The 13,632-nt window shown below is 43.8% G+C and overlaps 2 protein-coding genes across 8 annotated transcripts in view; both read right to left on the bottom strand.

The window, feature by feature from the left end:
• Window positions 1-10,504, bottom strand: part of myh14 (myosin, heavy chain 14, non-muscle) — a 28,829-nt gene extending 18,325 nt beyond the window's left edge. For 3 of the 7 annotated variants that reach the window (XM_035634190.2, XM_035634208.2, XM_035634229.2), the window contains exons 1-8: window positions 10,352-10,504; window positions 7,164-7,344; window positions 5,483-5,689; window positions 3,949-4,105; window positions 2,934-2,961; window positions 1,763-1,877; window positions 765-812; window positions 468-479 (exon numbers count right to left, since the gene is read on the bottom strand). In XM_035634190.2, coding sequence (XP_035490083.2) covers window positions 468-479; window positions 765-812; window positions 1,763-1,877; window positions 2,934-2,961; window positions 3,949-4,105; window positions 5,483-5,689; window positions 7,164-7,331 — 735 coding nt within the window. In that variant the 5' untranslated portion in view covers window positions 7,332-7,344; window positions 10,352-10,504. The remainder of the gene's footprint in view (window positions 1-467; window positions 480-764; window positions 813-1,762; window positions 1,878-2,933; window positions 2,962-3,948; window positions 4,106-5,482; window positions 5,690-7,163; window positions 7,345-10,351) is intronic. The other 4 variants (XM_035634223.2, XM_035634247.2, XM_035634198.2 and 1 more) reach the window with 3 other exon arrangements.
• A 1,398-nt stretch (window positions 10,505-11,902) lies between these two features.
• On the bottom strand, window positions 11,903-13,494 carry LOC118310971 (homeodomain-interacting protein kinase 1-like). Its single transcript, XM_035634418.2, has 2 exons — window positions 12,469-13,494; window positions 11,903-12,424 (listed from the first exon to the last, which is right to left on the bottom strand). Exons 1-2 carry the CDS (start codon window positions 13,392-13,394, stop codon window positions 12,298-12,300), a joined length of 1,053 nt encoding a protein of 350 aa, XP_035490311.1. The 5' UTR covers window positions 13,395-13,494; the 3' UTR covers window positions 11,903-12,297.
• Window positions 13,495-13,632: the final 138 nt, after the last annotated feature.

Raw genomic sequence — 13,632 nt, 5'->3', positions numbered from 1 at the left:
AATCGCTAAAAGCAGACATACACAAACACACACAGAGCAAGAGATCAGCAGTTTTTGCAGTGGCGAAACCGGTAGCAAGCAATGTGTACATTGGACACATTGACAAAACCACACGTTTAAGTGTTCCTTGTTACACACACACGTACGTGCAAAAAAACAGCCACAGCCACACCCACTCCCAAACCTGTTCATTCAACTGCATTAACACAAAACCACCTGTCTCACAGTTCCACAAATACCTGAGGACATTTACAAGTCACTGGGAATGGGAAACTATAGGTAACACCAGAAGAAGAGAATGAAACCAGACAAAACTAGAGCACCCCAAACCAGGGAATTCTTCGATTAAGTTCGATTCTCGTGACGTAATACGAGGAATCATATTGGCTCTAGAAGAAAGTTTCAGATCAACAAAATCCAATCTCAAATGAATACACCACAATTTGTCCAAATACTTTCATACTCACATATTGTAAACTCTGACGAATTGTGGGAGACAAAATGAAGTTTTGGGGGAGGGGGAGAAGAATGGGTGGAAGGGTAAACATATGAATGGGATATACAAAAAAAAAAGACAAATAAGACAACAATAACAACAACAAAGGAATACAAAAAAGTAAAACCTTATGTACTAGACAGTAAAAGGCTCGACAGTTATGTGGAGTCACATCGGTAGTTTGAGGTTACTCTGCTGAGTTAGTCAGGATCATCGTGGAGAAAAAACGGAGGGAAGAGAAGCAAGTGGAAGGACAGAGGGAACTCACCCTGTTCACCATAGTGCTGCCTCTTGTTAAGGACCGAGAGCCATCCATCTGAGCATGCAGGAAGGAGAGGAGGGAAATGCAGAGAGAAGAGAGTGAGGGGGGGGAAACAAGTGCTGGAAGGAAGGTAGCTCAGAAATAATGATGAGGAAAAAGAGAGATCTGGCTGACAGAGATAACCCAACTCTTAAGGTGAGATGAGACAGACTTAGCTGTATCTGCAGGAAAACACATGACATAGTAATTATAAGATCAGTCATCATGGATAAATAGATGAAAAAAGAAAAGTGATGCAGGGTCAGTAAATTGTGATTTGGTTAGAGAAGAAACAGTGGATTGTAGAGAGCAACCACTTTAAACTAGGCCATATTAGGTTGAAGGAACCTGCACAATTTTGTTCTGTCTTTCTGAGACATATACTCTATGAGAAGATCGATACCACTCTCTTGTTTGTGCCATAAGTACAGAGTTGCTCCGACAGAAACCAAATAATAATCATAATGTTAACCAGCTCTATTAGAAGGAATTAACAACGATTACATACATTTGACATTATGCCTAAATTCAGTATATTGGTTAAAAGAAAAACTGCCATGGGAAGGAACATGTCAAGGGCAACAAGCTGAAACAACTGTAACAGGGATCTGATGAACCCTAACCCTGTTAAGAGGGTTGACATGCAGCTTTTGAAGCGTTATTACATGAACTGGTGATTCACTAATTTAATTCAATATTCTTTTGTCATTTTATTAAACAATCTATTATCTCCTGTGCATTGCAATAATGTGAAAAAAACCTTTGCTTGTCTTCTACTTAGAATCATCCTACTTTATATTACTTTTCCTTTCTCTGTTCACCTTCACCATCTTTCCTGTCATTTCCCTCCTTACAATATTAATGTCCCTAGAAGGCCCCTTCTCCTCGTCATATGTCATTTTTCCGGCTTTCCAGCTCTTCTGTTATTCTTACTCATGTGGTGTCAGATGGTACTCTAGACGTACCTGCGCAGCATCCTTGTTCCTACCAGGAGTGCCACTCTTATGGGAGGAGGCAACGTGAGCCAAATATTGGATGACTTTCTTAGTGTTCTCAGTTTTCCCAGCTCCAGATTCGCCACTGGAACACACACATACATACAAAACCAAGTAAGGGACACACGTGTACACAATAAATACAATTCTCTTCCCAAAATGGTAATCTCAAACACATGGTGTAAAAAAAAATATACATATATATATGTATATATATATATATATACATATATATATATAGGGAACACACAGAAAGTGTCCAAACTTGTTACACCCATGAACAGAGCCCTTGCAGTGCATTCAAAGCCACAGATCTAAATAGAAAGCAGGTGCAGAGGACACAGACTGTGTCAATACTGTTGCTCTTGGAGAAGAATGAGGGAGAATGGAGCAAAAATAGCAGCTGTAAAAGATCTAAAAGAAGCAGACACCTCGTCCCACATACACGTTGAAACTGATGCAGGGGGAACCGGAGACGGACGGCGGGCCCTCAGGCAAACAGATGATGGGTCAAGACAGACGGGACCTTTATTCATAAAACAGGCCTTAAAGCTCAGTTCTGATGTTTTGCTCCGATCTGAAGTTTGTGTGACTCACTGAATTCAGCTGTAAAGGGCTCATTGTGAAACCCAGTATCGTTGCCAACAAATTAACATTTGTGATGCCCTGTTATCTCAATGCCTAACACACAAACGACATGCACTGTTATCACAATGTCTTTGGTCATCCCTCTTTACACAAGTGAAAAATATATGTCAGATCTACGCAGCATGAATAAAAAAAATCTGTTTTGGTCCACATTTGCTTGAAATCTGAATAATATATTTCAATCAAATACATAACTTGCATGCAGGAACTAGCACATACCATAAAACGAATGCACAAACACTCCAGAGATCTAGACACTCACTCTAACCCCTACAGAAATTTCCCTCATGGCAAATTACAAACACACACACACACACACACACACAGAGACACACCCAGACGCGCACACACACACACACACACACACACACACACACACACACACACACACACACACACACACACACACACACACACACACACACACACACACACACACACACACACACACACACACACACACACACACACACACTGACTGAATGCTACTCACGTGCAGAGGATCGCCTGATCTTCTCTGTCTGTGAAAGAAAAAAACGTTTTTGAAGTCATACTGGAATTAAATTACATCATGTATACAATCCCTTTCCCAACGTTGACACCCGCACCCAGTCAACAACAGGTTACAACCCGACAGACAGACAGACAGACAGAGACTGAGCCTCCATCCCCATTACCAGGCACGAGGTGCCCTGGATGCCCCTGTTGGACCTCACACCTCACATTTTGATGTTTAATACATTATGTGAAAGCAGCGGTGGCGTCACACTGGCCTAATTTCCGACTGTCTCACTCCATCTCACTCTTTCACTACATATTACTGTGGAGAGAAGCAGGTCACCAGCTGAACTGGTCTCTCCGGGCTGCCAGACCACACGATGCTTGGTATTCACTGGGTGGACATTGTCTGTTGTCTGATTCCCATGCGTTCAGTCTGGAAGAATTCATACTGGTCCTACAGGTTCAATCACTGTGGCAACACACCTAGAGCCTATGCTGGGGGGGGGGGGGGGGGGGGGGGGGGCAGATGAGACACAGAGTCTCATCTGGCCTGTCCTGTTATCTCAGGAAGACACCCTGAGGCAGAGGCATTGCTCAATCAACCCTTGACTGCTTTTAAACGGTTGCTGGGAATTTTCTGCCTCGTTTCATTCACTCAACGTGACAGGTAGGGCCTAGAAAATACCTGTCCTGCATTGTCGTCACTAGCATATTATGTGGGTACTATGATTACCACAACAAATATTCAATGGCATGATTGAAAGGAGTGCCACACCTGGAATTGTCTGTTGGGAAAAATACTCTCTTACCTATTTTTTGCTTTTTTTTTGAAGGGATAAGAACATACCACACCTGCAAATTGCGTTCACGGTGTGGCTTAGCGATCAAAGATCACAGGCGAGATTTAGCACCACATTCCAGGCCAGCTGAGCTGATAGCAGATGTATGGGGTTGGCTATGGTGTCAAAGTTAGTCAGGGGTCAGAGGTCACAGATAGTTTCGAGTACCTTGTAGCATGCTGCGATAGGCAGCTTCTGATATGGCGTAGATGTGCGGGGGCATCTCGTGGCGTTTTTTGCCCCGGTACATCTCCACTATGGACTCTGTGTAGACAGGCAGGTTCTTGTAAGGGTTCACCACCACGCAGAACAATCCTGAATATGTCTGGAAAAAACACAGAATGGAGAGATTTGCTAGACCTCATCTTCAGTACATATACATGGAGACTTTTATTTAGGATATCGATCCAGGCCAAATACTGCTGTCTCATTTACTTGTGGTTCTGTTTTTAAGGGGTAAGTATACACTCAAAATGTTTTCATGTAAGCCATCTGTTTTTGAATATGGACATTATTTCTGCATTTTTGTTCATTTGGTCTAGGTGACCGGAGCCAGATTCCAGGAGATTGTCTCTAATCTGCTGCTGTGGGTGACTCGCCTGCAGGTGAAGAGTAATCTCACTGAACTGTCGCTTCAGTAAAAACTAAGGCAGAGAATCAATAGTGATCTCAAGCCCAGAACACAGTTCTGTGTTTTTCTGGATTCAAAATATAACGCAGGTTGGCACGCAGGTTCTCCCTGACTACTTATTGTGGCATAGGCTAAACGGAACACCTTATGCAAACATTCAGAGTTAGGTAATGATGGTGTGGAAATTGTCACAAGGATTAATATCAGTTTAGCAATGTACAATACAACCATTCTAGAAGGAAGGAATTTAAAAATAAGATACAATTAAAGTGACAAACTAACCCATATGCAACATACATAACATCAAAACATATATTTGTAATTACACACAATCACAATAACAAAAGTCTGCATCACCCACTCATAAAATGCACAAAAACATTCCCACACCAGATTTGTATAAGTGCAGCATTTCTTTTAGGATTTACCAATGTATGATTCATTTAAAAAGAAACAATCGTGACTCATCGAAGGGCAGCCAATGGGCACATTCTCTACACAGTGCCCAGCCGCACCCAAACATTACTAATCTTGTAATTTCTTTTCTTCAACTGCAGCGAAAGTCATGATTATAAAACCACTTCATCTTATCGCATATTGTAACACTCCGTCTCTGAGCAATTCCAACAATCCTGCTCCTCTCTGTCCATCTCTTAACCTTTTCCTCTCAGCTACATCTTTCATCATTCATCACATAAAGCGGTAACTGCATTTATCTACATGCGCTATTTTACTTGCACATACTTCAGTATATACATAAGTATCATATCTCCTTTTCATACCCTCCTAACCCTGTTCTGCCACAGAAACCAGAGACGCCCCCACTACCACCACACACTTGTGAGCAACTTTGTAAACTGACTCCTCTCTCTTACCACCCCATATCAGTTAAACAGCGAATGCCAGAGGAGCTGACTGCCAACACAGGCATGCACATAACATCAGACACTGTATGTATTCACAGACTGCTCCCCCTTCATCACTACAGGTGGACTGGTGTGAGACACATATCAGATTTTTGCGGTGTGTATGCGTTCATCTTCTCATGCTTTCCCGGTTTTGTGGACTCACGTAGATCAAACCAGAGTAGTATCTTTCTCTCAGGTTGTGCAGCACAGAGGCTTCGTTGAGGCAGGTGAGGTCGGCCATGTCCTCCACTTTACTGAAGCGAGGAGGGTTCATCCGCTGCACCTCCTCCCTGGACAGGGTCAACTTCCGCTGGCTGTCTGTGAGCTCAACCTCCACCTCGTCGCCCCGCTCCTCCCGAATACTGGCCGACTATGATCAGAAACATAGAGATATTAACAAAGAAATTATTGGAGACAAAGGACCAATATGAAGAAAAAAACTTTTAATCTGCCACAGAGAACATCAAATTTTCCTTTTACCGTTAAGATTAAATTAATCAATACATAAAAATGTATGTGTTGAAAAGAATCGTGTAAATGTCATATTTCAAAACATCTTGATGTACAAATAAATTGTTGTTTGGCAGTTTACCAAACACAAGCAAGTTTCAATATTCTGACAATTTTCATTCTGCTCAGAAAATAATGGATGCTAGTTGCTGCCTAGAAGCCGTCGAGCTTCAGTTTGCTTTGGAAAATTGTGGCTGTGCTGTAGATTTGTAGGTGCTGGGCTATAACGCATGAAAAAATTGGCCTGTGTTTTTTGCGTTATGAAACAAAAATATTGAATTTATATTGGTGATTATGTTTGGCAGAATCTCTGCCAGTGATCTTTCAAGCACGAGCAACAGACCAAGATAACTTGTGACAGAAAATAGAAGCAATGACCTCCTTTGTCACACTGTTGGTCTTGTGCTTGTTGGACAGGAAGTAGCATATCCAGGGTCTGACCAGGTCACAGGACTCTGCTTTGCCACACTTTATTGTTTCTGCTACTTGACATGCACACAAACACACAAAGTACTATATGTGTATGTGTGTTGCGTGCATGTGGGTGTACATTAGTCACAGATTGAACACTACATACTCAGAATGTGAAGCTGGATAAGAGCCTGCGTGTCTTTGTGTGTATATAGTGTATACTTGTGTTTGTTCTGTGTGTGTTTTTGTCCAACAGTGCCATTCTCAGATCATGAGTGTAAAATGAAGACAGTGTCTTTGCAACGGCCTCTTTAACATTAGGAGGCTGAAGGAGAGTATTGTTCTATTCATAGAGCTCGCTATGAAACCAGTCCAGCAGAGAGAGGGAGGCTTAGAGATAGGACTTCAAATTCATACATCACATCCTGCAGTATTCACCAATGAAAACTTGAAATGTGCATTACACAAGCGCTAAGACAAAGTGGAACCTATTATTATTATGACAATGGTCTTGTGATACTCATTAGACCCAAATGTGTTAGAGAGCATCACAGGGCATTTAAAAAAATCTAACCGGACGAGCAAAAGCATTTGAAAAATTGCGGCGTCATGAGGATTAAAAAAACAACCTAATTAACATGATAGCATACATATAAATACACACACCATGTACTGCTTTGCCCCACCTGTTTTGACACACCCTTCAGTGGAAGGCACATACTCTGGGCTAATAATTTACCTGAGGGTTAATAGTGAGATAGTCAGAAAAAGAGATGTGAAAAGTAAACTGCCGTTAAACTCTGAATTTCAACTTGTTTAATCTCTTTAAATCCACTAGTTTCTCGAGCAGATGTTGGTGCTTGTTGGAAACAAAAGGCCATAAGGTCACACATTTCTCTTCTGAGTGAACAACACCAGCTTACTTCAAAGCCATGCTTCTCCGATGGCACCCACACCAGCCTCTTTGCTGCCCAGTCGGCCTGGCTGGCAGCGGAGAACGAGGCGTTGGAGGTGGGAGACCCTGGCGGCGCCGCCCCCAATGACAGGAAGCGGGTGACATCGTTGACACCACCCCCCGTTGGCCTGGACATGGTACTACTGGCACTAGATGAGGAAAGAAGAGAGGAGATTTTTTTTAAAAGGGGGACAGTAAAAAGTAAGTTTGTGTCGAGCCACTACTCCTTCTCAAGTGGAAGGCTGAAAACTGGAGCATCGTGAATGATGTAAAGGACTATCAGACAGTGACACTGATGTGAGTCTGTGTCAGCGCATTACACACCCGCACGTATAGGAAAAGCAGTAGTAGCACGCAAGTGGCAGGCAGACCATATCCAGCCGAGACTGGGCCAGGGATAGCCTAATTGAAAGGCACATCAAATCAAGGAGAAGACAAGGGATGGAAGAAAGGCAGAGTGAGAGAGATCTGTGGGTGGAGGAGTGGAGAGATGGAGGGATGGAGAAACAACAAGATACATCAATCGACTGAGTAAACTGACATGACAGTGAGAGGGGGAGGGATGGCGAGGGGGGAGGAAAGGGTGGGACAGCAGTGAAGAGGAAGGATGAGACTGGACTTGATCTATTGTTAACAGAAAGAAAAAGAAGCATCCTTCTACTACAGGCCTCAGCAGAGATACAACTCCGACCAGGCCTTCTACTGAGGACTAGTGGACACAGTGGAGCTAAAATGCTGATTCACCCTCAGGGGCTGATATCATGTGAGAGAGGAGGTGACTGTAGATAAAAGTGGTTACTACACTGAAACATGAAGCAATCTCCAATCAGGGTGACTGTAATACTACGACAGGGTGTTTCCAGATTTGCCTTGACAACTGAGAAATCATGCACAGCAGTAATTCTATGAGAAAGTTCACTTAGTGGAGAGAAGGAGAAACTCGTGACTGTGAAACTTTTCCACTGAGTTGTTCAAGACGAACTACACTGACCCTTTAACAGTGACTGATACTGATATAAAGACTGAAGATACACACCGAACCCTAAATGATAATATCATACACACATTTTGAGGAATATTTTAATTCGCAGAAGACAAACGAAGCTCCAGCAAATGTCAATGCAGGCTTCTTCTACCGGCCTGTGTGGAGTGTGTTTGTTAGGCGTTAGGCGTCTCCATGCCTCAGCAGGTATGTCATCAGTCCTGATTCCTGCTATGCATCAGTCTCAGTATTTTCCTCTTTGTCTGTTCATGACAGGGCCTGGTCTGCAACTCTGCCGTTACCATACCTGTTACTCCTACACGGCTCTGGGTGTGGAGTAAACGTGTTGACAAAAGAAGCCGCCGCCACCCAGTCACTCAGTGTGGAAAAAAAGGGGTGATCCCAAAGTATATCTCTATTTTTTGCCTCACTGTACACAAATCCCACGGAGAGATGGTTGGTCCCACTGTCAATTATTTCCCACTTCCCCACCTTGTCAAAAGGGCTGAGCCTCAAGCCAATTAGTTTTGAAGACATTAATAATTGAAAACAGGTCACAGATATATAGTTTTTACCATTCATTTTCTCAAACAGCTGTCCACTGTAGCTTTTAGAAAAAATACTACTCAAACAGGGCTAAGTCGTGAAAGAAGGGGGTAGTGCATGATTGTTGTTGCTGCAGACTTATTTGTTGTACTGAGTATGTACCTCACCAGGAAAGTGTATCTTGGACATGAGAATAATCGACATGTACCCATGCTCGTGGAAACGAAGGAAAACATCACCCAGTGCAACGGTGTGGCACTGATGTTTGCAATTTTTGGACAGCACTGAAGGTCTACGGCACTGAGCAATAAGCTCTGTCAGGCTCGGGTCTTGCTTGGCTCTTCTAATGGGATCTGATGACAGGAAGAAAATTGAACAACATTGCCAACCTCCTCCTATCGTAGTCATAAACCACCAGCTCTCTTTCCTATTAGCATATGATAGGCCGACTCCTTTGTCTCGTACAACTCAACAATACAGTTTCTCGATCGTCGTAGGCAAGGAGATCTGGACGAGGTCTACGCTCATCAACCATTGAAGTTGCAGCGTATGTTCCTGCAGCGTCCCATCGATGATGCCAATGATTCCCACTAGAGCGAAATCTTTACACACACACACACACACACACACACACACACACACACACACACACAGGTTGTCGCAGTACAGCCTGGACTGACCAACAAACTCGCCCTGAGGCAGCTGGATCTGCCAAAATCTGGCTGCTCCTCCATAGCAACACCCTTAACACTGAGCAGCTGCCCTCAGACAATACCTGCTGAGCTTTAACTGAGGTCACTCACTGTGTGTGTGTGTGTGTGTGTGTGAGAGATCAATTCATTATTTATTAATTAATTCGTGGGTGCAGGGTAGTGTGTGTGTGTGTGTGTGTGTGTGTGTGTGTGTGTGTGTGTGTGTGTGTGAAGCTGGAAACGCCTTTTTCTTCAGCTTTTTTTTTTCCCCTTATCGCTTAGCGGCATCATTGCATCGGTGATGATACTGTGGCATCTGCGCAAAGGTAACGGACCGTGGGGAGGCCAGGTGACACATTATGAAGAAGCCACACCGGTTGTAATAAGTCACAGCAGCGGAGCAGCGTGGCTGCGGCGTGACACCTAAAAAAAGGATCACCTGCATTTGCGGGAGCGCCGCTCCGGCACAAAAACTGACGGAGCACCAACCACACCTTCAACACAAGACGCGAACAATCGCACGGGCTCCAGCCCTCAATTGACTGTGGAGCCTCGTACGTGTGCGGCAGCCACAAGACCAAGCCACTGGCACTGGGAATATCAGCTAGGTTTTATAATAATATCTACCGATAATGCTGTGACACAAAGCTCACAGCAGGCATACACCTTACGACTATATGCGTCAAAATCCTTCACACTGTGGCCATCGGGCGGCCGGTTCCTCTCGACTGCCGGTCTTCTCTCTTCGAAGGCGTTCAAAAAGATCGAGCCAGCAAACGGCTCCGGTCCCAGCGAGGTTTCGTGTTTAGGCGTTTGTGCCGCCGCGTTCAGACGAACCGAGCGAGGTTAGCAGGCTCCGCTGAAATATGACACGTTCGGGATATCACATCGGCTATTTGCGAGTTGGATTAGGGTAAAGGCAATTGAATCCCTCACCTTCAGGTTCCGCTATGAGTCGTGGGTAAGGCTGCGTTGCGGGGAGAACCGGGACGAGGCTGTTTCTCGGGTATTTTCCTGCCTGATAGGTGTATAGCCTGCCGCATATGCGGCTTTTATCATTGCACCGCTCTCCCAGCGAAGCCGCACACACTGAGAATAAAACAGAGGGAGAGCAGTGGGGGCACGGCGACGGCTTCAGTCCCGGCGCACGGCTTCCTGCCAGCGGACCAACCAGGTGCCAGGGATGTTTCTCAGTCGGGCCTCAGAGAGAAAATACTCCAATCAAAATCTACACCCGAGCGGTTAGTCCCGCCTCGTGAATGCGACGGGAGCCTCCCGCCCCCAGACGGGCACAGAACGGGTGCGGCGACGAATGGCGTCGGCAGCAACGCCACAATTTCCGGCATTAACCAATGTTAAAAGACGAGAGGCGGGGTGAAAAGTCGCGGACGTGTAGACCAGCCAATAGGAGAGCTGCAGCAGGTGGCTGTGCGGCAGTCTCGCGCTAGAGTTGGGACAATTGCGCGCCCTTTGTTTACCAGTGGCAGCGAGTGTCCGCAGACACTGGTCTGGGATCGGATTTGCTCGAGTCCCCGACCAAATACAAGCGACGGGTTACTTGGAATGATCTGACTCCAGGCGCGTGATTCAGATCAGCCCAGAAAATCCGCCTGAACCCATGTACAAGGAGGACCTGGGTTCTGGGGCTAATTATGTATTTATGAAAATGTAAATATCACAGGCGTCATAGCCAAAACTTATAAAAAAGTAAATTTGGCCTATATAGTACATTTCATATGTAGAATAATGTATTTAACACATTAAATACATAAATATGCCATGTATCAATGTATCAGCTACAATGGAGTGAACTCCATCTGCTGCTCAAGACCATGTGATGCAGTTTAAAAGCTCCACACATAGCCAAATAAAATTTCTATATTTTTATTTCATTCCATTCTTTTTTACTGTAAATGGATTCACACAGGGGGATTTTTTACCAAATGAGAGTCATGTACAGGCCAATTTTGAGGTGTCATTGTCTTTTGTGACTTGTCCTTGTATTTTCTTATTTGCCGTTGTATATTTATATTTTCTGTTGTATTTGTGTTTGTTGTTGTGTTTTCTTATTTGCCGTTGTGTTTTTTGGATTTGCCATTTGTTGGTTGTGATTTGCATTTCCGGGCCACCGCAGGTTTCAGTGCTGCTGCTAATACACATACAAGCTGTGGAAACAGAAACTGTTGAAATTCAATCCCAAATCATCAGAGCTTTCGGAAATTTCACAGGTGTGATGAGTCTGGGCCTAAACACTCCTAAACCAAATTTCAGTCTCGGTCATAGTGCCACCCAACAATTTTTAGGTTGGCATGTTGATGCATTATTGACCAAGAAACAGGAAGCAGTTTTTGAGGGGCTTCCCTTTGGCAATTTGGCAAAAACTCAATAGAAAGATGAAAATGGAATCAGAGAGAGGATGATGGAATGGATGATCATTATCATCATCATCCATCGTCTACCGCTTAATCAATTTAAGGGTCACGGGGGGAGGCGAAAGTGCTAACCACTACGCCACCGTGCAGCCCCAACATCATCATCATTATTATTATTATAATTATCAATACTATTATTATTAATAGTGCAGTGTCCAATTAAAAGTGTGAGTGAGTGGTCTTTAGCACCAAACCACTTATCATAAGACACTTGGCACTGCATTGTCATGACCACAACTGCTACCAGTAAAATATACAGCTTTAACCTATATTTAATATTTCCCAATGGAAAGTCTTTGTGTCTGAAAATACAAATGTAGACTTTCAATGTCGGAATCACTGGAGACCTCGAGATCAGCTTCATAACCACTTTCTCTGTTGGAATCTTCAGCGCTGGAGTTCTCAAGATCTAGGGAATTGATTCATCCCGATAATACATGGACAAATCATTCATGAACTGAAGGGCTGTGTCTTTGTAGGCGTGGCTCTAACATGTGGGACATTGTTGTAAAACGGTGATTGAGGGCTTCCCTGGGACAAATTCTCTTCTGGGCATGCAGATGCAGACAACATTTCAGGAGGTCTAAAAATGCAATCCTATCTTCGTACTCAACATCTTTGCGTTTTTCTGGGCATTTCTTTACTAAATCCTCCAAATTCAAACAGTCAAAAGCCATCTTGGAAACTTTTGATTGAAAACCAGTTCTATCCATGTACTCCTGTGGTGTCTTTAGTCTGCACTGTTCTTCTCCGTTGTGCCTCCTTTCCATGATGAAATACCTCCAGCTGTACTTTCCCAAAAATATCTGGTGATAATTTGGCTGTCCCAGCAAGCGGACTAGAGCTTCTACCAAATTATATTCACTGTTGACTGGGAAGAGGTTTTTGCCAAAGTACATAAATGCCATGACACAGCCGATTCCCCACATATCAATAGCTTCTGACAAGGGGAGTCCCAAGACGACTTCTGGAGCCCTGTATGGAATCGGCTGCATGACCATTCCAGCCTTCAATGCGCACACTGGACGAGCCAGACCAAAGTCGATCAGCTTGATTTTGAACGGCTGATCCCAGTGATTGACAAGCATTATGTTGTCAGGTTTCAGGTCCGTGTGGATGATGCCAATGTTCTTCAGCACTTCAAACGCAACCAGTAGCTGTTGGGTCACAGGGCGAATTTCATTGAGACTCAGCGGCGTCAAGTCATTCTCTTTCATCAGGTCCCGAAGGCTTCTATCCAGCATTTCAAAGGCCAGACAAGAGAGATTACAGAACCTGAAATTGTCAAGGAGTTTTACGATGTTGTTTCCGTCAGGGTCATGAGCCCTGACTTTTTCCAACATCTCCAATTCCCTTTGAATGATTGTATTTTCATTCTTTTTGTGGATTTTTAATGCCACTACCTTGCCCGTGACTAAGTTGACACATTTGGCGACTCTACCAAAATGTCCCTCTCCAATAAAGCCCATTATTTGGTAGGTGGTGGCATCGCTGTGGAGTAGAGTTAACTTTTTTGTTTCAGACTCTTTCTCCAAGCTCATTTTCATTGCTTATGTATTTTGCAGGAAAATATTTTGACTTCAAACAGACTTCTAAATGCTAATTGCCTTGTCCTATAACTCGGCAGATCAACAGTTAAAAATACCTTTTAATCAGATAAAAGACCTTTTATCTCTTATTGTGCTGATTGGCTGAGATTCAGTGACGTCACACATTTTACTTTGATCTTTTGCTTTTCAGCCAATCAGCGTTCAGTGGTTTTCCCATGGTTCAGTGGATGATATC

This window comes from Scophthalmus maximus, chromosome 1, assembly GCF_022379125.1.
Source record: "Scophthalmus maximus strain ysfricsl-2021 chromosome 1, ASM2237912v1, whole genome shotgun sequence".
Taxonomy (NCBI): domain Eukaryota; kingdom Metazoa; phylum Chordata; class Actinopteri; order Pleuronectiformes; family Scophthalmidae; genus Scophthalmus; species Scophthalmus maximus.
The sequence above is the reverse complement of the archived record's forward strand: the minus strand, read 5'-3'. Positions and strand labels throughout refer to the sequence as shown.